The 25,925-nt window shown below is 49.4% G+C and overlaps 1 protein-coding gene and 1 long non-coding RNA gene across 6 annotated transcripts in view; one reads left to right on the top strand and one right to left on the bottom strand.

Moving 5' to 3' along the window:
• The window catches only part of PRKG2 (protein kinase cGMP-dependent 2), a 40,005-nt gene extending 36,822 nt beyond the window's left edge, over nt 1–3,183 (top strand). For all 4 annotated transcript variants that reach the window (XM_087737151.1, XM_087737152.1, XM_087737150.1 and 1 more), the window contains one exon: nt 474–3,183. In XM_087737151.1, the coding sequence (XP_087593277.1) occupies nt 474–569 (96 nt within the window). In that variant the 3' untranslated portion in view covers nt 570–3,183. The remainder of the gene's footprint in view (nt 1–473) is intronic.
• A 10,779-nt stretch (nt 3,184–13,962) lies between these two features.
• On the bottom strand, nt 13,963–22,701 carry LOC148051521 (uncharacterized). 2 transcript variants are annotated; one of them, XR_015699873.1, is made up of 5 exons: nt 22,345–22,701; nt 17,236–17,552; nt 16,753–16,799; nt 15,477–15,638; nt 13,963–14,232 (listed from the first exon to the last, which is right to left on the bottom strand). It is a non-coding gene; the product is annotated as an uncharacterized LOC148051521 (long non-coding RNA). The 2 variants fall into 2 exon arrangements; XR_015699874.1 differs by lacking the exons at nt 13,963–14,232; nt 15,477–15,638 and having other exon boundaries at nt 16,498–16,799; nt 17,236–17,342; nt 17,492–17,552.
• Between the last annotated feature and the right edge of the window lie 3,224 nt (nt 22,702–25,925).

Here is a 25,925-nt window from a genome sequence, read left to right as displayed (position 1 = left end):
AATAAGCTTCCTCTTTTAAATGGCCCATTTAGGGCCCTCTTTGCCCTAAAATGAAAAAAGATTGAGGGTGAACAATTTGAAACTCACTTTGAAATAAAAAATAATTCTGAGATCTGCTTTGAGTAGCTACCCCATGAGTGTAGATTTGGTCTTAAACAAATTTGAATCAAAATTGTATGCAGTGTGGCTGTTTTCTTACTGACTTTATAGGGCTTTGGGTGAAATCTAGGATTTGATAGTATTTGGGGAGTGTTTTTGTGTAAGGAGGCTAATGCCATTGTTCTGCTGTACAATTTAATTACTGCAGGTTTATCTTTTAAAGAATGAGGAATTGCATCCATTGAAAGTCATCCATATCATGATAGCCTTTCATTCCTCTACTGGTAGCAATAAAAATGGTGCATAATCAATGGAGAGTATTTTCAAAAGTTACCTTCTGATACAACCGTTTGTTTGTGTTCTTAATGTCCTAGTTGTCTGGACCGACTGATTACAGCTACTTTGACAGCTATCCACCTGAAGAGGGAACGCCTCCAGATGAACTTTCAGGCTGGGACAAGGACTTCTGATATTTTGTTCTTCCAGGACATTTATAGAAACTCATAGGCATCAGTTCTGAACCTGCTCTCTTGTTTCTTGCTTAAAATCAAATTACACAAGGTTTGTGACAAACACAATGTTCTTTGAAGGATCGAAGACAGTACAGCAACCAGAACTTGTTTGGCTAATGCACCAAAATCTGCGTGCGTCTCTTTATAACAAGGGCATACATTCAGTCAGCAGATGTAACCTGAAGGTTTTTTGATACACAATGTCTCTATGAACATTTTCAGACACTATGGACTGGATGTATGGTTTTGCTATTGGAAATATTGCTAGCTAATATTTTGATATTAACAAGGTTACTGTATGTCTTTATTTTGAATGATTTTGGATGAGTATTGGAAGCCAATAACTCTGTGGCATTTGTCAACAGCTGACACTATAGGCATTTATTTTTCATTTTATCTTAAGTCTGCTGTGTGTTTCCCCTTTTTCCTATAATGGCCAGTATTGCATTGATCCAGAAGCGTGTAGAAAAGAGACTTTTACTGAAAGGTTGATTTGATCTGTTGCTGCAGCTAAAAGGGTATCACTGTGGAAGCTGCCTCTCTGTCAGTCTAGCTTTGCACTAGGTTGAATATGTGAGACAGGGTATAGCCGGTCAAATGAAAACCCAGTAGGAAACAAGGTATATACGTAATAGAAGTTGCCTGGAGGAGCAGACTGTGGTATGTATTTCCCCTACTGCTTCAGAGCTATCTCCATTTCTTAAAATGTTTTGCTTTTATGTAGTGTGAAGATAAAATAGATGGATAAAAAAGCATTTACCTTGCAGGAAAAAAAAATATAAGTATAGAATCATATTTTTCCCTTCAAATATATTTTCAGATTGTTTTCTTTGATACTTTGCTGAAATGCTACATCTGTTCACATCAGTGCTAAAACTCCCACCCATTTCAATGTGGAACATGGAAATCATATATCATCAGACATCTTATTAACATAATTAGTCTGAGTTGTACTCATATAGGAGGGGAGAATAAGAGAGCAAAAACTTGATTTTTTTTCTCTTGTAAGGAATTCTATTCATAAATCAGTTTAAATATTGTTTTCTTTTGACTGCCTTCCCTTTTCTCTAATGGCTACTAATGAGGTTTTAGAAAGGCAAGAAATTCAAAGCCTCTCTCAAAACCAATACAAAAATATAATGGTGATCTGTATAATTTTTCAGGCTCTGTCCTCACCTACTTTGGTACAAGTAAACAAATTGCTAACCAGAACTGTCAGACAACCTGAGCGAGGGAGTCCAGCAAACAGCTGAGATAGATAGTCAGGAGGCTGGAGCACGTGCCCTGTGAGGAAAGGCTGAGGGACCTGGGTTTGTTCAGCCTGGAGGAGGGAAGGCTTTGCGAGGACCTTACAGCAGCCTGCCAGTGCCTGTAGGGAGGTTATTGAGAAGACAGAGACAGGCCCTTTATGGAGCTGCGCAGGAAAGAGGGGTCATAAATTTGTCAGGTCGGCACCTCTCCTGTTCCAAAGGAAAAAAGTGTTTACCCAGTGAAGCAGGATCCCAGACAGGTTCTGCAATCTACTTGCAGGTTTCAAGACAGGACCAGACAAAGCCTGGAGCAACAAAATCTGAATTCACTGTTGACACTGCTTTGAGCAGGATGTTGGACTAGAGACCTCCCGAGGTCCCCTCCAGCCTGAGTGATTCTGTGACTCTAGGAATTAGTTTTATCTGTCAGCCATTTGTATAGTCAGAATACAGTACAATGCATGTTCCCGTATGAGTTTATATATGCCTAGGCTTTGCCATTTAACCTTTAAATTGTTAGAACAGGGGAATTATTTTGAAATGTTGATGGGATAATAAATGCAGTCGGATGTTGTGCATTCATGGTTTATACAGAAAAATTCTGTTGCTCTCTTCTGCTGTAGAAACAGGGATGTTCCTGGGTGTCATGCTGGGCTTATGGGATTGATGCATCTGCAACTCCTGCTAGGATTTGTTTCAGCTTCCACTGAGACAAAGTCTAATCTAAATTTTGATATTGAAGCTGCCACAGCATACTGCATTTCACATGTTGGATGGAAAACCTCGCAGGCAACTTCTAATGTGTGCGCAGGGTTTAGTTACCCATGACTGCTGGCTAGACTTCCTAGCTGCTGGTCATGACTTATCCCAACTGGGTGAGGGAGGGACTGCCATGGTTTGCTCCAGGGTTACAATTATTTTTTACTGCTGAGTGGCCATCGCTTTGACAGCAAATCAATTTAAATATTTTGTATAACATTGAGTCCAGATAAAGGCAATAGAATATTTTCCATTGAATTTAATGAAGGTTGGATTGAGCCCTTGGAGGAAGTCACTACATGTTTAGCTAGTTTTGTTTCCCTGCCTGGTTATAGACTATTGTGGAAACTTACAGCCAGCAAAGCCTGTGCAAAACAGTGGTAAGCATACACAGTCAGAAAGACTGTAAGCTGGGACTGTAGATGCTTTAGACACTTGCAGCTAACTCTGTTTAGCAATACCAAAGACCAGATTTTCTTTTCAGGATTTAGACAAGCACTATACATTAGGTATGTGTGTTTCTCTGTGTGTCTGTTCTCCTCTTATAAATATTTTTATCACAGTCAAACTAATACTGCACCAAGTTTTATAAAAATCTTTTGAATGTATTTTTCCATTGTATTTATAGGTGGTTTTCTTATATATAGATATATAAATATATATATACATACATGTTTTTTAAGTGAAGAAATAGCCGTATGATAAATTTAGTGCTGTTAGCATTAAGTCTGTGCAGCTGCAGGATATGTTTTCTTTATAAAGCTTATTTAACTTGCAGTGTGTGCAAATAAAGTAAGTTTACTGTGCAATGAGCAAGACGTTCATTTTTTTACAATCACATTCCATACAGGAGTCCAGATTCTTAGCCCTGAATTATATTTGTTGTCCACGTGTTTCAGAAGAAACTGAGGCAGAAAAGACTACCCTGGAGAGAGAGAGAGTCACTGATGTAATTTCTTGCAGCATGTCTCCCACTCAGACTATGTTTTCCCTAGTGGATGTTGAGAAAATGAATGCATAATAAGCTGCAATAAATGAGGTCACAGATCATTTTGTATTTATGTAGAGTTCCCATGTACATTTGATTCATTTCTGGCATGTATGCAGTTGACTGAGCTGAAGTTTTCCAGAAACAGAAGCAGAAGCTGATATGGTACAGGCTAAACATTACTTGAACTAAGCTAAACTGTCTTTAACAGACAGATACACTTCAGACTTCAACTCAGCACCAGCAGAGTTATGCTGTTGTAAAACAAGAGGATAAATAAGTGATTGAGGCTCAAATAGTTTCACAGTGCAGGAGATCATGGGAGAATTGCATGGACAGTTATGATGATGATCAGATTATGCTTATAGTTGCATTTTCTAATTTCAGGTCAGTGAAAAACAGATTTTGACATTCGGGTTTTGGGCATGCTGTGGATATGTTAGTAATTGTCTGAGTTCTGTCCTTGGTGTTCTTATCCGTGTTTTGCCTTTCTGTCTTGTCAGCTTTGCTTTTATTGTGTGGGTCCCTGAGAAACCCAGCTATAGCTATGCTTTTTTTCCTGAACTTCTGCCACAAGAGAACATGCCTCAGGAGGCAGGAGGGATGACGATTCTTCCTGACAGAGGACAGAGATGAGCGGTTAGCCTGGGCTGGGTAGATGGAAGTGCCTTTCTCCAGCTACCACATCAGACCGTAGATGCAGGTGAGCACTTGCGAAAGACATGTAGGCAGGAGCAGCAGCAGAGGGAAAGACAAAATTCCCAGACGTATGATAATTCCATCCAGTTTTTAGTGCAAGTGATGAATTTTTCACCATGTCCTCACAGCTGCCCTTTAAGGCTTTGAGAAGGATGAGGTTGGCCACCTCAATGTCTGAATGCATCATCTGTTAATAGAAAGGGGAAGAAGTAACCTCAGTGCCCCAAATGTTTGAATTCATACATAAAAAGGTGTGGGGTGGATGTTAGAGAGTGTAAGCCTGTAAGATTTTTGCACTGAATAAGAGGAAACAGCTGTCCTGACATTTAGAGAATCTCTGTGATTTCAGGCAGGATTTAACAGGTCTCACTTGCAATGAAGAGCATCTGAGATCCCTTTCTCCTCCCACTACTCAACAAGCTGTCTCTGAACAGACCCAGCTTTCCCCTGCTGTGTCCCCCAAGGACCTTGCGGTGTAGCAGTGAGAACAGTTTTTATCTTTATTTGACGAAGCGGGAGCTGAAGTCCCGAGAGATTTAAACCCTTTGGTGATTTCTGAAGTCCTTCTAGACAGTTGTGTGTAGCTTTTGGTGTAGACACCTTTGACAGTTTGACAATTTGAATTCCTCAAGATTATTCAGAAAGTGTGGGAAAGAAGAGACAATTAAAGCCAGCCTTCTCAACTGTAGCATAGCACACTGCCCTAAATTCATCCTCCCTTCCCATTTTTTGCAAGGCAGCACAAGACTGGTGCTCTGTATCTCTTTGAGTTCCTTGTGCTTGAACGTTGTAGCAGTTATTTTTCTTCCAGGCATTGGTTTGAGCATTTCTGATTGACTTCGTTACTTCTTGATCTAGAGCTGAACAAGTCTGTATCAAGACATACAGACAGGCGCGCACACCTGAATATGCCTGTTAGAGAACGTTGTTTCCCACTTTCATTTCTCACCACTGAAGTGGCTGCAGGTCCACACTCAGATAAATGGTTCCTATGGATGTGGTGCTCTTCAAGTGTGTAAGATCTGTTGAGGTGAAAGGCCAAGGAAAATGGATTTGCACCACATTATGATTAACGTATTGTGTGTATGGTGCAGTTTTAGGGAGAGAGGGGAGGCAGTGCTAAAGAGGTAGAATGCAGCATCAGTAAAACCAGATAATTCCTCCCAAAGGTGGAAAGCAAGGAGGATGTTGTGCGGAGAGGAGGCGTGAAGATGTGAAATTAATTGCATCCATAATTGTGCACAGCCATGACCTGTCTTCCTCGAACCTTTATGTCCCTGTGGCTTGGGAACCTGGGTCACCTCCAGGTGAGAGAGGGCGGGGTGTTACTCTGAAACCCAGCACAGATATACTCGGTAGGTTGGGCCAGCAGGGAACGATCGAGCAGTCAGAAGCATCTTTTCCCTCAGGAGTCAGAGTCTCTGCTCTTGTCACCCTCTTGTAATCAGAGGCAAGAGATGAGGGCCTGGTTCTTCTGTACATTGTGTGCAAGATGATGCTAGACAGGGAGTTACAGGTTTAAAGCAAATTGGCTTGCACAGCAGCCACAGAAAAGGTGGGCAATCATTTTCTCGCAAATCCAGCTCATCGCTGGTTGGTGGGAGTTGGGACAAAGCTACTGAATAAGGTGAACTGATCCACAGAAGTCAAGGTTATACTGTGTCTGACCTCCACTAGCCAGCATTTCATCAATGTGTGGCAGCTGAGAAATGCCAAATGTAATTTTAAAGCTCATCTGATGTGCTTGCAGAACCAAAAGCCATTACCCATACCGAGCTGCAGGCCACCAATGGCAAAAGACAGAATGAGTATTCCAATTAAATTGTGGGGCTAATAGCAGGAGGCACGGCTGCTGAATAGTCTAGCTAGTTACTAGGGAAGCAAAGTCCATCCCTGGGTAGATTGTTTTCCATGCTGTCTTGCTAAGCAAAATGCATTCCAGAAAAAGACAGCTGAAACCCACCCTAATGGGACTCAAAAGGGCACCCAGCAATATTGTACAGTTACACTGCTGTAGTGCCTGGCTGCTGAGATCTTACATTAGAGGTGTTTCGGATCAGCTTCCCTGACTGAGAAGAAGAGCAACAGAAACATGCCAGACCTTATCTTGAACTGCGTCCTCTGTGGCGCGTCATCCCGCTGGGGACAAAGCGAGAGCTACCTCTGTCATTGTTCCTCCAGCTTGTGCATTGCCCATCACTCAGGGGGCATTGTACTTGAGCACCAGAAGCAGATATTTTCCTGGGTGAGTGACTGATGTTCTCCGAAGCAGCAGTCTTGTTTGCAGTGTGATGACCCCCCAGCCTTCCCGTGGGGAGTTAGAAAGCTGCAAGGTACTTTCTCCTCTGCACTGTATTCAGGAAGATGTAGTCTGGTGCTATTCTAAGAAAAGAACATCCTGTAATCCTAACAGAAGGCAATGTGGGGAGAAATCCAGCCCTCAAGGGCTACGGAGCAGCTCCCACCTTTCTACTGAGGATAAGAGGTGTGCACCTCAAGAGCATCAAAAATACTATAAAGGAAATTATTTTGGTGATCAAGTGTTACTCATCCTGAACAAAGAAATGGGACATATTGGCACAAAGCTGAGGTTGCCTTGTCAAGCTCTATGAAATCTATTTTGCAACAAGCTCTCTACAAATTGAAGATTAGATTTAGTTAGGTTTATTGTTTGAGCTTGTCTGTTTTTTAACAGTAGCCATTGTGACACTGAACTTTATAAACTATGGATTTATTTGTGCAGCTGTTACAAAAGGCAACTATTGGAAACCACTGCATCTGTTTTTGCTTGCAGGACCTGATGTCTACTGAAAATCCAAGCCTTATTCCAGCTTAGCAGGTGGCATCCCCTACGTGTCCTAATGACACTGGACCCAGGAGAGGATTAAAAGGTGAACCCTACCGTACAGTCTGTCTGTGCACATTACTACTTCTGACTGTCCTTAAAGTCAAGACAGAAGCCTACACAGCTCCACACTAGAGAGACAGGCTCTTTTTCATTACAAAGACACAGCAGTGAAAAGCTCTTTGTTGTCTGCAACTGGCTGTCTTTTCAGCCAGGAGAAAAGCACAGCTCTTGTCTTCCAGTTTTTAAGTCCATCTGATTTGCCCACAGAGTGTCTGACTTTTCTCTTGCCCATTTGCCTTAGAAAAGGCTTGCAGATTTGGGCCCAGCCTGCCCAAATAATAGCTTAATGGTTTTCAAGTTCCTTCTGCCTAAAAACTACCAGGATACTGCTGTTTGCATTTTATTTATAGAGGTACAGCAAAAAAAAGGAAAATGAAAAAACCCCACATTCTCACCATCTCTTGCCTGAATGTTTTTAAACCTCTCGTTACAAAAGACTCTTAATGTCTTTTGTAAGAGCTCAAAGAGGCTAGAATTTGGCCCATACTGGTTTTCACAGGCTGATGACAGCCAGTGACTAGCTGGTTTCCCTGTGCAGTACTTGGTTTCCCATTTGCATGGGCATGTCATACCACAACTAAAAGAAGAGAATACAGTTCTTAAACCACAAGAATTGGCCCAGGGGCAGGTGTAATACCTAAAATTACTTGAAGTTCAGTCAATAAAAGAGAGTTTAAAGTAATTTGTGACTGTATAGCTTTACTATAACATCATTAGAGGGAACCTCCAATTAAAGATGAGTTTTTTAAATTACTCATTTGCAAGACATGTTCCTTTAGCGATGCTATGATTAAAGGTGCTTTCAAAAGCAAACTGAAAGTCTTGCGTTCAAGGCAATCTTTCCAATCTCTTCTATTTATTCCAGGTTATGTCTTTCCTCCAGATCCAGAGCCTCATAAGTTGCAGATCAGCATACTTCTATGGGAAGCACTGAAGGTAAGTAGATTTGTATGAGCTGGAGGTCTGGCCATTCAGCAGTTTTGATAACTAGCAGTAGAAAAGAACAGCTGTGTGCAGAAACTGATGCAGAGACTTGGCCGTAGCTTAAGAGTACACTTGCCAGAATTGGCAGTGTTTGGCTGTAACTCACGTATCATCTGACCTTCTTCCTAGCTTTCTTTTTAGAGTCACAAGAGATGGAAAACCACCCACTGTTGTCGTACGCACAGGCAAAGAACTGGAAAAAGCTCTGTCTTAAGATTTTTATTGAAGCAGAGCTCACTGTGAGGCCTGGCCTAAGCAGGACAGGGGCTGCTAGTGTCATCCCAGAAATATCCCACAACAATGACACAGCTGTCACAGAAATCACAGGCTGAACATCCTTTAACTCAAATATATAGAAATAAATTAGAGTGGTTAAGTCAATGAGGGAGAACAGTGCTGGAACCTAACTAGATATACTGTGAATGATGTACAACTTAACTTGTAATGGATTTGGGGCCTGGGGTTTCTTTCAGCTTTGTATCTGCATCAAAGGTTACTTTTTTGAGTGACTCAGACAGAACAATTACGTTTTGAGATAATTTAGCAAGATTAATGGAAAACAAATTTGCCTGAATAGAAGATCACATGAACATTCATCAAAATCAAAGGCCAAAAACCCTAGCTGGAACAACAAACCACTAATAATACAGTCTAGTTGTGAAATCTGGTGCTTCTGGCTGAATCTCATCCTATCCCCTCAGAGGACTGAGCCATGGAAAGAGAAACTTGCGTTTAACAGTTGCTAAGATGCTTCTTTTACTTAATAGTGTATTCATTTTTTCTTGTTGGCTGTCCATTTCAAGACTGCAGCTGTCATATGCAACATCACCTCTTTTCTTGGACTAGAAACAGGGACAAGTTTCAACAAATCCTACCAGCTCTTGGTCTCATTACACAACCATGTATCTTACAGGATCCCAAAAATTGGTCTGGTGAGTTACCTGGGAGATCTGGGAAAGGCCTTTTGACACTTTGAAAAGTGTCCAAAACTGATAACCACTTCCAATTTATTGCTTTGGCACTTGAACTGTGAAAATATTGGAGGAGAAGGAGGAAAGGGATTAATGAATAGTGTGTTTGTAGAACTGTTGCCACCCAATGTCAAGTGAGAGTATAAATATAATCAGAAAGACCACAGAGACGAGATTTCAACCAAAGGCTTAAAACAATAGGTTTAGAACAATAAGTATCTTTAATCAGATATGCTTAAAGGAGCAAATATCACTCTGCTGGAATTGTACCTTCCCCTTTTTCAGTGACGGCACTGCTTATTTCAGAACAAAGCAACGTATATTTGTCATCAGAGCTCATGATTCAAAGAAGGATAACAGCAGCAGGTCTCAGCCGTGACGTGCTGACTTGTGCCCCACATAGGTGCCTGAAGTCCTGGGCTGGGGCTGCCCCCAGTTCCACCCCCTCCCTGACCTCCCCTGCTCCCTGGCTGGGGCAGTAGGGTGTGAGATGAGGCCCTGAGGTGATCCTTGTGCCCCTTTGGACCCAATGCAGGAACTACAGGGCTGCACTTGCACATTGCAGCTCTGACCTGGCACCTTCCTGTTCCCTGGTCTGGCGGGGGCCTGTGCCTGACAGGACAGGAGGTCCTCTCCTCAGGGCCAGGGAAGCTCAGAAGCCTGCAGAGCAACTCGACTTTTTCTATGGCTGTAGCACTGGCACTGTTACAATGTGTGTTACCAGACAAAGGAGGGATGCGTTTGTGGCGAGAGACCACTACCCAGCATTTACTGTCCTGGGGTGGTCTCAGCAGTGAACAGCTAGGTTGGATACAAGCTGTATTAATACTAGTGATATTTTTCAAAAAATGGGTAAATGCTGGGCCAAACCAGCCTGGCTGTCTACAGTGATGTTAAAAGTTTCCTCTATGATGTGAAAAAGCTATGCTTTAAATTGTGTCAGAATTTATTTCCCCTTAAAATGTTTGGGTTATACCCATGCCCATCCCACTGGAGGGAAACAAGTCAGGTCAGGATCATCTCTCTTCCACACCAGGCAAGAGGCCATGAAATCAGAAACATTGTTAGGGACGCACCGCTGACCGTGGCAACACAAATATTCTTACTGACTTGTGAAATTCGCCTATAAGCCTTATGGAGGGAAGCAGATGCACTCGTTATGTTCATAATCACAAGGGCTAACAGGAGGGTCACCATCCCTCATCAAGAGAAATGAGTTTTCACCTGTAATAGGATTCACTGGTTGTTAATTTGCGTTACCCATAAATATCTCGGTTTTACCTTAACCCTTCAGCCATGGTAATTCACCTGTAAAACATTTTTTTTTTAACAAGAACAAGGGGTTCTGTCTTTCCTTTTCATGTACATGGTAATGAAAACAGCTGAATCAAATGTAAGTAACATATAGCTAAAAATACCGTTTGTACTACAAGGGATCACTGAAACTTGTGTACTACTGAGGGAACATAACACCTGTGCTATAGCATCTCTCTTGGTAGGTGCTTAGATACTTTGGCTGATGTTAAGGGCCACATAACTGCTTTCCGGATGCTGAGCTGCGGTCCAGTGTTGACTCTCGGTTTGCCACGGTGTGGACCGGCCACTGGCTCCAGTTGTGTCCTCCCAGCTGCAACACTATGGCTGCTTCCTCACAAGGGTTTTTTTTCAGTGCAGGCAACCGCGCAAGGGAGCAACTGAGCGGCAGAAAGGCTCCACCTGGGCTTGGGCGAGGAACATGGCCCTGGCATGGGCAGCGCCAGTCAATGCCAACACAGGAAGATGAGCCTGGGCAAGGAGCACAGCCCTGACATGGGCAGCACTGGAGGACACTGACACAGTAGGAAATATCAGGTGAATGCTCTGAAGCAGGCGAGCTGGTGTGCCCTGCTCGGGGGCTGTCCGGCAGGGTCAGGCATGCCGGAACTCCCCAAATGCACGTGAGCTGAGGAAGCTGTGCCTGGCTGTGGTTGATGAGGAAAACATGCCTTGCTTGTGGCTTCTGGTGCTGGTGCCAGTCCTGGTCCTGTTGAGGGGTGGTTTGCGACTGGCACTGCTCCTGGGAAGGGGCCCTGGCTGCAGCAAGGTTGGGGTCGTGGCCATGGCTGCACCTCGTATCTCTGTTGTGCCTGGCTGTTGCTTGGGAGGAAAACGTTTTTGCTTGTGGCTTCTGGCTGTGTTGCGCATCCTGCTGCAGGGTGATTTAGGGCTGCACTGGCAGCACTCTGGGGCAGGAGTCCCAGCTGCAGCAGGGCCAAAACAGAGGTCGGGGCTGTGCCCCACAGTTCTGGGACTGGTCACTATGGGGGAAGCTGAGGGAAGTTCTGGTGCTGGAGCTGCCCCAGGGCAGCTTCTCCCCACACCATCAGCGACCACGCAGCCTGCCCCTGGCAAGCACTGGTGTGGCTCTCGGTCACGGCTGGGCTGGGGACAGCCCTGTCCACCCCTGTGGGGCTCCTGGTTGTTCCAGGCTCCTCCTGAAACCCACTTGGCTTGGTTCAGCTTTATTTGATTGGCTTAGCAATGACATTTAGCAGGATGTGACGTGCAGCCTGTGGCTCCCTGAGTCCTGCTCCTGGGCAGGAGCTGGCGGCTGGTGGGGAACAAGTGCTGTGCCAGGCCGAGTCCTGGATAGGAGCAGCCTCTCCTCAGCCCCAGTATTGCTCTGTGTCATTTTATGCCTGAAATGCTCCTCACTGAGCAAGGAGTGTTCATTCTCACCTGCTCTTCTGGGAAGAAATGTGTTTTTTTCCAGGCTGAGCCCCAAGCTTTCCTGTTTTCATTTCTCACTCCCCTCACCATTTACTGTGTGTGGCGCTGGGCAGCCTCTGCCAAAATAGAGGGGCGGGCAGGAGGGAATCACTGCCCTTGCGTGGGACAGGCATCTCCAGTGGGTTGTGCAGGGCCAGGCTGTGCACCCCGGGAGCTCTGACCGACCAGTTTCTCTCCCCCTTCGCAGGTACAGAGGAGACACCACTGCCTTGTGCCACCGCCTTGCCTGTGCCCCGCAGCCTGCACCTTGTAGCATGGCTGCCCTGGGAGAGCTGCGGGGAAGAGGCCAGGCTCCCCCCTCGCAGAAGGACGACTTGCCTCCCCGCTGCTCCAGGCTGCAAAGAGCTCCTTGGTGGTGACAGCCCTGCCTGCGTCTGCCTCAGAGTATGGATCTGGTTGATGGATGCCCCGGCTGATGGATGCTCTGGCTCCAGGTAGTTTCAGCTCCAGTCAGGAGACATTCCTGCTCATGGATGCTCCTTCCTGTTACAGCTGCAGGTTATCTCAGCTCTGGCTAATAGAGGCTATGGATAGCAAATACTCCTCTGTTCAACTGTGCTGGGACTGCAGCCCTGGTTGACGGACACCACAGCTTGTTACAGCTCCAGCTAATAGGCACTCCAGCTGTTTGGCAGCTCCAGCAACCGGATGCTCCTGCTTCTTACAGCTCTTGCTGACAGACGGTCCAGCATGTTACTAGTCATGAAGCACCAGCTAATTTCAGTTCCTGCTTCTTACAGCTCTGGCTCTATATTGCAGTTCCAGCTCCTGCACAGTTGCGATGACAGATGCTGCTGCTCGTTTCAGGTTCAGGTAATTTCAATTCCACCTACTGGACACTCCAGCTTCTTATAGCTCTGGCTTGTTTCAGTTTAAGGTAATTTCAGTTCCAGCTTGTTGAAGCTCCAGCTTTTGCATGGCTGTTCCGTCTTCTTACAGCTCCGGCTGATGGACGCTCGGGCTTGTTTCAGTTTCAGCTCCAGCTCATTCCAGCTCTCGCTACTAGACCTTCCGGCTAAGAGGTGCTCCTGCTTCATACAGCTCTGGCTGATGGATGCTCCAGCCTGTGTTAGTTTCAGGTAATTTCAGCTACAGCTCGTTGAAGCTCCAGCTGTATGTAGCAGGTCTGGCCACAAGATCCTCCAGCTTGTTCCAGCCCAAGTTATTTGAAGCTCCAAGTTGTTTCAGCTCCTGCTTCTTACAGCTTAATCTCCTTGAAGCTCCAGCTCTACAGTGCAGCTTGGCTACTGCACAGTTGGGACAAGAGATGCTTCTGCTTCTTACAGTTCCTGCTGATGGACGCTCCATCATGTTACTGCTCAAGGTGTTTGAAGCCCTAGGTTATTTTAGCTCCTGCTTCTTGAAACTCCAGCTCTACACAGCAATTCTGGCTACTGGACACTCCAGAAAACTTCTGCTTCTTACAGCTCCAGTTGATGGGTGCCTCAACTCAAGCTCATATACACTCTTACTGCTGGATATTCTGGCTTGTTAATTGATGCTCCTTCTTGTTACAGCTTTTGCTTAATTGATGCTCCTTCTTGTTACAAGCTAATTGCAGCAATCTGGGCTTTTGGCAAGGTAGTATCAATCACTGTCATAACTTGAATATGAATATTAACTGTCATAATTGTACGTTGTCTAAATATTGACTCTTTTATAAATAAGTCCATAAGTCATTGTACAAACCTTGAATAAAGAGTTGGAAAAAAGTACCTTTCCCCCCAGAGACTAGCTCAGACATTGAGTTCAGCCTGGTGCATGCCGGCCTCTCTAACTTCAGGGACCAATGTGACCAGACTCACCGCCCCCACATACCCTGCCCACCTGGCCCCCAACACCCTCCCACCACCCTCCTGTCTCCCACCCACCCGAAGTCCTCCCTAAGCTTCCATTTTGGGGGCAGAAAACAGCCCACTTACTTAGGCTCCATTTCCAAGTTCCAAAAATGCAGCACTTTATTTCTGAGTACCAGAAACACAGGACTCGCCTTCTCTGAGGTGAGATGGTGGTGCATGCAACCTTAAAACTGCCATAGTATTGTGCTATGGAAAGTATTTTTTTTCAAGTGCTGAAAATGCATGACTTAGTCTTTCTCTGAGCTTCAGAAACGCAACACTCACTCTCTGTTTTTAAGCCCCAAAACCACAGCACTTAAGTTTGGTTTTTTTGGTTTGTTTTTTTTCTGAGCCCCAAATCCACAGCATTTTACTGGGTACCCATGAATAACATGTCGTGCTCACTCTTGCCTCGCAGTTCCACATGTTGCCTCTTCTGTCTTCTGCACCAGCTACTGCAAAAGAAGGAGGACAGTTAGAGCTGGGAAGCTCTGTTCCTCTGCCTGAAGGACAGAGGGACTCTGAGCTCCGGAGTCGGCTCCCCACAGCATTACTGGCCACCGGCCCACCCCATATCCATCAGCTTTTCTCACCAAAGTGACGACAGCAGGGTTCCGGACGGTGCTGGAGCTGGCTGGGCTCTGAGGCAGGCACCCTGGGCAAATGGACCTGGGCATGCAAAGCAGCGGCCACAGAGGCTGTGCCCCTGCTTAGGGGGTGCTCGAGCCGCTACCTGGACTGCAAAGTGCCTGGGACTGCAGGGCACTTGCAGGTCCGGAGTTACAGGGCAGTCCTGGTCCCAAAGGCCAAAGGAGGCTCCTTCCCTCCAATCTGCAGGCACCCTGACCTGGACCCCTGCTAACAGGGCAGTCACTCTGCATGAGCTGCCAGTGGAGCACCAAGGGTCCCAGACCCACAGCCTGCTTACAGGCAGGCAGGTGGACACCCAGGTAACCAAAGAGCTCATCCTTCCCCCACAGCAACAGGAACAAATCTAGGCAGCTAGAAGCAGCATGGCCAAAGGCTAGAGGGCTGGGACCCCAGCCCTGATAACAGGGAGGGCTCACCCAGCCCCACATGTCTCAGCCCCACGCTTCTGAAAGGCCAGGGCCAGCAATACCTGCCTGATTACAGAGAGTCCCTCCAAGCACCTCCTGCTGAGCAAGCAACCTCTGCCGCTCACTCAGCACTCCCAGCAAGCGTCACAGAGCAGGAGGCTCCAGCCTATGCACAAGTTGTGGACTGGTCCTCCTGGCTGCAGCACACCACCACATCTTCAGGAGCCCAGGGAGTGACCTCGAGCCCAGCTGCAGGGAGGTTGCCCCAGCCAAAAGATGCGCCACAGGCACGCCTGTGCCCACCCTCCAGCACAGCACTTCCTTAGTCTACACTCGCTAACGGGTGAGGGAGGGGTCGTTCCTGCTGGCTGGCTAAAGCAGACAGCTGCAGCAGTGCAGCTTCCCCAGCCCTGCTTACAGGGAGGAGGCTGGGCTGCTTCTGGGGACAGAGGGCTCCTCGGCTCTTGAAACACATCCCGAGGATGGGGCTGTCACACTGGTGGTGGTTGCGCAGGTGGACACCTGGCCAGGCAGAGACCCAGGCCCTGACTACAGGCAAGTCACCTTGCCTGCACTGCTGTCAAGTGGCTTCGCTCCATCCAGGGAAAGAAGGGGCAAGCCTGGACTCTCCCTCCACTCACCTGCTGAGAGGACACCCCAGTGTGGCTGCACAGAGCCTTTCTTTCTCTCCTGGGAAACTCAGGCTAAGCTGAAGCAATTTGATCAGAGGCCTAAAGAACAAGCTCACCCTCTCGCACGCTCACACCAATGTGAACAAGGGCAGGGACAGGGACAATCATGACCTGCCAAAGGAGAAAGAGAGCTCAGCACAACCAACAACATCTTGGGGACCCAGCCTTAGCCAAGAGCAGGGAAGGAGAGCCTCAGACCTGCCCCTAGGCTGCATGGAGGCCAGAGCACTCAACATGCCAAGGGACTTCACAGGTGGCCAAAGGGCAAATGCCGTGACACGCCCTGATGACAAGGGGTCACACTGGGCAGGCTGCCAGCAGGCAGGGAAACAGCCCTCCCCAGCTTACAGGGTGGGCTTGAGGTCCAGACAGCTCGGTTTCCTCCTTGGGCGTTGCAAAGGACAGATAGAAAACGTGGTTTTGTCTCGACATTGCCGCTGTAGCGCCATCCAGCGTCGCGCTTCGAAAAAAACATCCACAGTTTTGAGGAAAACAACCTCGTGCGCCTGCGCAGAGACTAAAGGCGCGAAAAGAGCAGAGGCAGGGGCTAAAGGCGCGAAAAGAGGGCAGCAAGTCTGTGACAAACCGCACGTACACATTTGTGATCTGCGCATGCGTGAGAGCCCCTATATAAGGAGCCCCTCAGTGGGGGCACGCGACCACTCCTTCCATTCCTGCACGCTCAAGGCCACTCCCCTCCCCTTCGGTCCCCGACGAAGCCTGAGGCCACTGAAGACCCAGCGGAAGATCATCGGACTCGAAGTGGTGGTGATAAACTTCTCTCTCTCTCTCTCTCTCTCTCTCCCTCTCTCCCTCCTATTCTTTTCCTCTCCTCCCTTGCCCTCCCTCCTCCCTCCGTTCTCTTCTCCCCTCAAATAAAAGGTTGTACGACATCTGACCGATTCCAGCATCTTAATCTCGTCCTTGGGATCGTATTGAAACCTCCCCTGACATTGGATCGGGACAGGCGTAGAGTGACTCAGGGGCCCTCCTTACAGTGTTGTCACTCTCTCCAGGCAGCCAAAGGAGCAACACGGCAAAAGGCCAACAAAAGCAAAGAACTGAGCCCTGGTTATAGGGAGGTCACCCAGTGCAAAGCCAGCCAGGGCACTGAAGGTGGCAGCGATGCTCTTGCAAGATCTCAACTCTGGTGACGGGGAGGTCCCTTTGCCCAGGGTGCCTTTCTCATCCCCCTTTTCAGTGCACCACTCCTCTTCATGCTCACCCTTGCCTTGTAGGTCCACACCATGCCTCTTTTTTTTCCACCAGCTGCTGCAAGGGAACGAGGACACAGTAAGACCTGAGAAGCACAACTCCTACACCCTCCTACTCCCTGCTACACCCAGGGATGGTCTGACTCTTGGAGCACCACTCCCTCAGTCAGGCCTGTGCCCTACCTGCAGCCCGCATCACGGGCCACTTTCCATCCTGGCATCCTCCTTTCTTCTCTGGCCTCTCCCTCCCACCCAACTGTCACACTCTGTTTGGATCTCTCAAATTTACAGGACAACGTACTTCTGATCTGAACTTTATTTCATTAATTCATTGAGAAATACAACAAACAAACACAACAAACAGGGGCTCAATCCCCTTTTAACCAGACAAGTCTATCACATGAATTCACTTATTCACCATTCAAGTCATAAGGTTTCATAACTTATAACTCTTAATATCATGCACCTATGAGCAACAGAATAGAATTAGTTACCTAGCCAATGGTGAGAGTGCTCATCCTCCCTCTTCCGTCACAGTGCGGGCATCCCCTGTATCACACCAGGAAGCATGAAAGCCTCAGCAGTTCAGCTGCTGTTGGATCTGCTTCAAAAGGGGAAAGCTGATGTTTTATACCCTCCAGCTTGGAGGTTTGGTCTATACCATTTCCATAAGTTAGTGGATTCTGAGGAAACTGCCAGACAAAAGATGCTGGAGACGTTCACTGAAGGCAGATATCATGCTGAACTTACCAGAAGGTGCTGGTAATCTTTCTTCTCCTTTGCTCCAGAGAGGATGTCTCCATGAGTTTCTCTAGGAAAATGCCAAGGCTCAGTTGTTAAATTGAATCAGTCCCTATGATGATGCTTCTTTTCCATGAAAATCCTGCTACATGATGCCCTCTTCATCCCTCCCGGACCGGAGTGCCTAGAGCCAAAATAACTACACAAACCAAGAAGCTCATCCAGCATGGCATAAAAATCTTCGTCCTTTCTGCTACTTTCAGCATTTTGCAACACCATAGCTTCTCCCACAAAAATGCTGCCAATGTCTTCCCTAAGATGACACTCTCAAAAATGCTTACCCCATCCTAAACAACCTCAACCTTACTCTCATCAATGATGGAGCTCTCCCCTAGGGCTTGCCCTGTCCCTTCAGTCACTTCCATCTTTCCCTTCCAAAATGCTGGTTCTGTCCCCCTTAGGAAACCTAACCCTTTCTCCTCAAAACGCTTACCTTGTCCCCTCTGAGGTACCTCAGCTTTTCCCTAAAAATTGTCATCTCTCTCCCCTCTAAGTTACTTCTGCTTTTTCCCCAAAAATGTCTTAAGTTACTTCAGCTTTTCACACAGTAAAAGCTCATTTTGTCCCAAGATACGTCAACTTCTTCCCCCCAAATGTCACCTCTGTCCCCTCAAAGTTAACCCAACTTTTCCCCCCAAAAATGTCCATTCTGTACTCTCTCAGTTACCCCAGTTTTCACCCAAAAAAGTCACTTCTCTATCTGCTAAGTTACCACAGCTTTTCCCAAAATAACATTCCCTCTATTCCCTCTGTTACTTCAGCTTTTCCCCAAAAAACATCCCCCTCTGTCCCCGAGTTACCCCAGTTTCTCACCCTGTACCCTCTGTATCCTCTAATTTACCTCAGCTTCCCCCTCCCAAAAAAGGCCCCCTCTATCACCTCTGAATTACCTCAGGTTTTCCCCAAAAATCACATCTCTGTCCCTTCTAAGTTACCCCAGCTTTTCTGTAAAAAAAAAATGCTCATTTTGTCACCTCTAAGTTACCTGAGCTTTTCCCCCAAAAATGTCACCTCTGTCCCCTCAAAGTTACCCTTGGCTTTTCCCCAAAAATGTCACCGCTATCCCCTTCAAATTACCTCAGGGTTTCCTCAAAAAATGTCCTCCCGTCCCCTCTAAGTTACCCCAGCTTTTCCCCCCAAAAATGTCACCTTTGTCCCCTCTGAGTTACACAGCTTTTCACATAGAAAATGTCCCTTCTGTACCTTCTAAGTTACCTCAGCTTTCCCCCCAAAAAAGTCCCCTCTAAGTTACTTCAACTGTTCCCCAAAAATGTCACCACTATCCCCTAAATTATCTCATCTTTTCCCCAAAAAACATCCCCTCTGTCCCCTCTAAATTACCCCAGCTTTTCCCTGAAAAAAGTTCCCTCTGTTCCCACTGAGTTACCTCTGGTTATCCCCCAAAATTGTACCTCTGTCCTTTCTAAATTACCCCAGGTTTTTCATTAAAAAATGCTCATTTTGTCACCTCTAAGTTACCCCAGCTTTTTCCTAAAAAAATGTCCCCTCTGTACCCCCTAAATTACCTCATATTGTCCCCTAAAAATTTACCTTCTGTCCCCTCTCAGTTACCCCAGCTTTTCACCCAAAAATGTCCCCTCTGAGTTACCTCAGAATTTCCTCAAAAATGCCACCTCTGTCCCTTCTAAGTTACCCCAGCTTTTCCTCCCCAAAATGCTCATTTTGTCACATCTAAGTTACCCCAGCTTTAAAAAAAATAAATCCTGAGTTACCTCAGCTTTTCACCCCAAAAACTGTCCTCTATCCCCTTGAAGTTACCTCAACTTTCCCCAAGAGTCACGTCTATCCCGTTATCCCAGCTTCCCCCCCCAAAATAGCCCCTCTGTCCCCTCTAAGTTACATCATCTTTTCCCAAAAAAAGTGCCCTCTGTTCCGTCTATGTTACTTCAACTTTTCCCAAAAAAAGTCACCTGTCCCCTCTGAGTTACCCCAGCTTTTCCCCCAAAAATATCCCTTCGGATTTTCCCTGAAAAAGGCAGCTGTCCCCCCTAAGTTACTTCAGGTTTTCTTCCAAAAATGTCTCCTCTGTCCCCTCTAAGTTATCTCAGTTTTTCCCAAAACCGTTCCCTGTATCCCCTCTAAATTACCTCGGGTTTTCCCCCAGAATTTCCCCTGAAGCACTGTGTTGTGCTCCGAGGGCACTGCCTAGTCCCTGCCCAGTACGCCCCCTCTGTGCTCTCTCTCTGTAATAGCCCAGACTGCCCCGGGGCGACTGCCCGGTTTGTTGTCTAGCCCCGCGGAGTGCACCCTGCCCGTAGGCGCTCGCTTCAGCTCTGCCCCCGGGCGGGATTGCAGTTCTGCGCGCGCGAGCGCGGCTTTCAATCTGCCGCCCACCAACGGCTCGCGAGCCCGAAGCGGCGGGAAACGCCGCGCGCTCCCACGCCGCGCAGCTAAGGGACTGCGCGAGCAGGCGGCCCCGGCTGGGAGCCGGCGCCGTGCTGCCGGGGATAGCGGGGCAGCCCCGGCCCCCGCCGTGGCACAGGAGGCACCCACAGCCCCCCGGAGATGCTCAGGGGGCCCGAGACTCCCCTTAGTGATGTTCGGGACACCCAAACCCCCTCAGCAACATGCGGGGCAGCCACAGCCCATTTAATCTTTCCCGTATTCACCTTGCCAGTTCACAGGCCAAGTGCTCCAGCAACATTGTTCTTCTGGGGTAGCACCCTGTCTCACATGGGAACAAGCAGCTGGGAAGAGCTACAGAGGTGAAGGAAATAAGGCTGTTCCCTGCACATTTTTAAGCATATATTTCACAGATCTTGTGCCATCAAGTAGCAGGAAAATGCACATTTTCCCTTAATCCAGGTCACCCCCAGGGGTCCTACCTGCTGCCCAGGGCTGCCACGGGTGGAAAAAGCTGCAGGAGCCTAGCCCCAGCAGCCCCAGGCCAGCACAGGCACCAGGGCTAAGCTGTCTCTCTCTCCAAAACATGCACAGGAGCCTTTAACTCCCCAGGGCTGGCTGCTGGCCATGCCCTGCAGCTCACTTAGGTGACCACAGGAGGGTAATCTTCCTCCGAGCCTTGAGTCAGAGCAGAATTTCAATACCAGGGTGGCATTTGAGTATATGTGTGTGTGTCCCCATCAATCCCCCTCTTGGCTGTGCTTTGGTCTCGGTAACAACTTGATTGTCAAGTGATCCAGTGGTGTGCGGGTCCTGCACAAACTAATGCTAAACCCTACTCCTCTACAGCTCTGCTCTAACAAAGCACCAGAAACTTCACTGAAGACAACAGTCTGGAGCCAGGGGACACCTCGATAGCAGTTGATATGCAGGTAACAGCAGTGCCATGCCATGCCAGGTCTGGCTGAGCAGCCATCTCACTGCAGTTCATTTTCTAGGCTTTTAGTGGTATTATTTTGTGAGCAGGGAGCCCTGTAACTATGTGCCCACACCTGCAGCTGCTGAGGAGGACATCTGCTTTCCAGCAGGCTCTGGGTCCCCCAGCATCATTTACATTGCCCAGATAATTCAGAGAGCTGACCACAGGCTTGCCATACAAACCCAAAGGAGCCACCCCCTGGGCTTGCAGGATGAGGAGAAGGCTTGTCACTCTAGGGTTATGGGACAGAGCAGCCCCCCTGCAGCCATCCCTCAGCCTGCACTACAGCCCCCCCAAGGCCTCCCAAGCTAACAAGAGGAGAGGGGACACTGCAAGGAGCTACCAAAGTCCATCTCCATCACTCCCCTCCTACTGCCTGTTGGAAGCACCCACTTCCGTCTGGCACCAGGCCCTCCATTTTCCTGCCGCAGGCACTCCAGAACCCAGACTCAGCCCTGCCTAGAGCCCCCCGCCCGGGAGCTGCCCCACCTTTCCCCCTCAGGCACAGCTCCTGCCAGCACAGCAGTACTTCCAGGAGCTCCTAGCCTCACCACCCTCCCACAGCTTTGTACTATTTACCTCAGAGCTACAAAAATTTAATGAACATCCTAGCCTACCTAGGCAATTATTTAAGGAAAAAGCTTGCCCGCGAAGGCCACAGCCCCCAAAATCACTGTAGGACTCTTACTATTTCTGAACCTGCTGAGACACCACCTCCAATCCTGTACCTGCATCTGCCTGTATCTCTCTGCAGCACTGGTCCTAAGCACACTGAGGACCCTTCCAGCACCTCTCAGCTCTCTCACACCACACTGCAGCACAAACAAAACCTTTATGTAGCTCCAGAGAAGCTACTTCTAGGGATCCCAGCTGCCTTCCCTGTGGGCAGGGTGGGACCCCACATTGGCAGCATGCAAGGGGCCATTAACAATGCACAGATGCAGCCCAGCCTGTTTTTTTGAGCAAATCCAGTGGCCCTTGTGAAAAGGGGCTTTAGAGTGTAACTATAAAAGTTTAACTATTGTACAAAATTATTGAAGTAAGGAGTCTTGTACTCTCTCAGCAAAGGACAATTCCTGATAAGAATAGAAACTTTTCTTAAAAACCAGCTGAAACCGACCCTGCAGTTTGGAGAAGAGTCAAGGAGCAACTGAGTCTGCGCAAGAACAAGGGGTTACTAGCGGTGACGAAGAAGAGTCATCAGTCTTCATCCCCACGACCCCCTACGACCACCACCAGGAGGCACCGCGCAAGCGCAGTTGGGAGGGGTTTATAGAAACGACTTCTTGGGGCTAATTTTAATACGAAGCGGGGACAGGTCATGCATATGTATAGGCGTGTTGGGAAACCTTATGTATATGTAACACTCTATTGTATAAATCCAGGACAAGCCACCGCGTATGCGCGCACGACTTTGGCGGGATGACCCCCCGTGCTGCCCAGCGCTGAATAAACATACCTACTTTACAATCTTACGGGTTGTGGAGTCTGTTTCCGCACGTCACTTGCATGTATAGCATCGTGGCCCCGAAGACTAAAGAAAGGGTTTTAGATCCTTTGCATGGAAAAGTATCCCTCTATGGTGTACGACCAGGAAGTTATCGCTGTTTTGCAGTGGTCTCCTTGCTTTTTTTGGAAACCCAAGTTCTGAAGAAGCCCCTCTTCTCCGCCCCTCTGCCAGAAAAACGTAGAAAAAAAGACTGGTGCTCTCTCTTTCCAGCCCTGCCTCTGACGCCTGCATCCTGCCCCTCCCTGCGGCTGGGCTGTACCTGTCATGGCTGTGGCTGTCCTGGGTGCAAAGCCCGGCCAGCCCCACGACCACCGCGCCCTACGGGACGGCCAGAGCCCAGCGCCCTGCGCCACGGCAAGGTAGGAGGCGCGGCGCGGCGCGGGCAGGGCAGTCCCGCCTCACGCCCGCCAGGCGGTGACGGGGGCCCCGCCCCGCAGCCCTCTCGCTCCGCCCCGCCCCTAGGCCTCGCTCCGCCCATCCCCTCCCCGCCCCTCTCTCCGGCCGTCCCCGCCCCTCTGGCTACGCCCCACCCTTCTCCCCGCCCATCACCGCACCGCACCTATCCCCGCCCGTTCCCACCCCTCTTGCTCCACCCCTCCCCCATTCCTCTCTCCGCCCATGCTCCTCCTACCCCGCCCCCTCCCCGCCTCTATATCACTGCCCCGCCTCCCTCCCCGCCCCGCCTGCCCCATTCCCGCCCTTTCGCTCCGCCCCCGCCCCGCCCTTCCGCGACCTTCACGTCCCCGCCCCTCACTGCGCCTTTCCCGCCCCGCCCCTCGCTGCGGTCACTTAGGCGCCGCTCCGCGTGCCGCCGTTGTGCCCAGCTCCCGTTCAGCAGTGGCTTCGTCTTGCGGGCGTTAGCCGCTCTGTCTCGGCAGCTCCGCTGTAGTCCTGTTTGTTTTCTCTGTCCGGGAGGAGCCGTTCCCGGACCCGTCCTGCCTGCGGGCCGGGGAGCTCAGGCCATACAGCCCCGGTCCTGGTGCTGTTATCCCACACCTGCCCCAAAATCCTTTTCCTTGTTCGTCTGCCCTGCGATGTCCCGGGGGTGGTGGGATGTGGGGGATCTCCCCAGGCCTAGAGGCCTGCATGCTGCCCGGGGGTGCATGTCCTTGGGGCTGGGGGTACATATCCAGGTGGTGTGGGCTGAGGTGTACAAGAGATGGGGTAGGACACTGGGCCAGATGTCCCTTGGGATGGGACTCGTGTGGGCAGGGGGTGCTGAGCCCCTGCTGCTGATCCTGCTGTGCTGTCGCTGGTGCTGCTGCAGCCCCCAGCACTGTCCTGGTGCTGCAGGACCACTGGAGACACCAGGACAGCACTGCAGTGTGGCATGTTAGGTAACTGTGACACCACTTGGGCTCTGGGTGACGAGGCCATCCTGGGAAGCCTCGGTGGTGAGTGGTGCTGGTGTACGTGTGGCTACTGGCCAGGATGCCCCCCAGCTCTGGCACGGGGTGAGCAGCCCTGGCTGGGGCTGCCCAGGGTGCTGGACTGCTTCCTCTGTGGGTTGGGGATGAGGATGTGTGCAGCCATCCCATGCTGGTCCTGGTGCAGTCTGTCCCTGCCAGACACCCCCTGCGGGGGCAGTCGCTGGGCTTGGGGAAACGCTCCAGGTATTTCACCCTCTTCGCATCAACAAGAGACAGGACAAGCTTGTTTTTCCACATGGATGTAATTTCTCCTATGGGATCCCTTCAGAGCGGGGCAGAGGACGCAGGAGCTGCAGGCACTACCCAGTGAGTGTCTGAAGTGGCAGCCAAGCAACTCCATGCCTGACCATCAGGGCTGAGCTGAGGGCCACGGGTCTCTTCCTTCTGGCTAGGATGGGAGATGCCCAGTGCAACTCAGGGCATGGCGGTCTCAGGGGACGCACCATGGGAGAGGTGCTGCACTCACGGCAGAGCCCAGTGGGGTCAGGCACGCCAGGGCTGTGTCTGGCTCTTGCTCAGGAAAACCCTGCTGTGGGTGGTGATGTTGGTTGTTTCTTCTCGCCTGGCCAAGAAGCAGTCTGAGTGTTGCTGGGGGCTGCGGTGCCTGTCCCTGGGCTGAGCTGGAGGCCACATGAGGTGGTGGGAGGTCTGCTGCACTGGCATGAGATGTCACTGTGGCAGTCCATGGGTGCCTCCCCCCAGGCTGGATGGAGCCAAGTGCGTTGCCTCCTTCTCTGGGGGCAGTTTCTGGGTGCAGGGATAGCCCTGCTGGGGACCCCCTCTTCTGTGCAGGGGCTGCACACTGGGCACAACTGGGCCAGGCCAAGCTGGGTGATGCCAGCCTGGGGTGGGTGTCCCTGTCCCTGGTGCTCAGACTATGCAGGTGTCACTGCCATGACCTATGAGGGTGACATGATCCACAGGTATGTGAAGGTCACAACAGCAGGCTTGTAGGATGCTATAGGACACAGAGGCTTTTTTTCTGTGAATTTCTTTATTACAAGTTACTATAAATGACAACTATTATGATCACTTACCTATAGGCACACCTCTGTGTATTATTTAAGGTGTTACTGGCATGAAACTGGTGAAATGGCTGCCAGGAGTAGGAATGACAGAAAAGCCTCTTGTCACAGATGATCAATGTCATGGAGTTGGGAGTCAGCTAGGCGTCCCCAGAGAGGGTCCATCTGTTTGGGAAATCTCCTGTGGACCAGCTCTTGCAGAGAACCTTATCTTGGGTAGGTATTGTGTAACTTTTAAACCTTTTTTTGTGTAGACATGCTAAGTGGGTATAGGACACCGCTTTCCAGAGCACTTGCTGCTGGAAGGTCAGCTCACTGTTGTTGCAGTTTCTGTGCTGGCTCACAAGGCAGTCTCAGCTCCCTGCTGAGCTCATCAGGGATGCCTTGTGCTCCCAGCTCAGCACTTGTCCCTCTTGGCCAGTCCATTACTGGGTTGTCTCTGTGGCTGCTTGCACAGCTGAGCTGAGGGTCCCTCTCTTCTGCGGCCAGGGGCTTGAGGAGGAGGCAAGAGCTGTCAGGGTCTTGGCCCAACAGTGGCCAGGGGCTCCCCAGGCAGAGGTCAGGGTTGGGCCCCGGGTACCAGCAGTGAAGGAGAGTACTCATTCCCCTTTGGGGAACTGCCCCCGCTGCCCCTCTTGGCAGTGTACGAACACGGGGGGGGGTGGGTGGGGTGGGGTGGGGTGTCAGCGTCACATGGGACGCAGTAATGCTGTGGGAGCTGGTGCAGCCCCCCAGACTAAAACTCCTCCTGGGCAGTTTGTGCCTCGTGTTTAGGGGGCTGGGAGCTGGGAAAGGAGTTCAGGGAAGGTGGAGCAAGAGCTGTTGGGGTCTGACCCAGTTGCAGCCCGTTGGCAGTGGAGTTGTGCCAGGCTGGGAATAGCCCATCCTCAGCCCCTCTGCTGTTCTCCGTTGTTTTGTGCTGTGCTGAAGTGCACCCTGCTTAGCAGAGGGGTTTGAGCAAGATGCTCTTTCTTACCTGCCCTTCTGGGGAGATATGTGACTTTTCTGGCTGGAGAGGGGGACAGGCATCTCCTGAGGGGGTCTCTGGGGCTGTACATCTGGGAGCTCTGAGTGA

Source organism: Nipponia nippon, unplaced genomic scaffold (genome assembly GCF_047370975.1).
Source record: "Nipponia nippon isolate SJK-2023a ecotype South Korea unplaced genomic scaffold, ASM4737097v1 scaffold_6, whole genome shotgun sequence".
NCBI lineage: Eukaryota > Metazoa > Chordata > Aves > Pelecaniformes > Threskiornithidae > Nipponia > Nipponia nippon.
The sequence above is the reverse complement of the archived record's forward strand: the minus strand, read 5'-3'. Positions and strand labels throughout refer to the sequence as shown.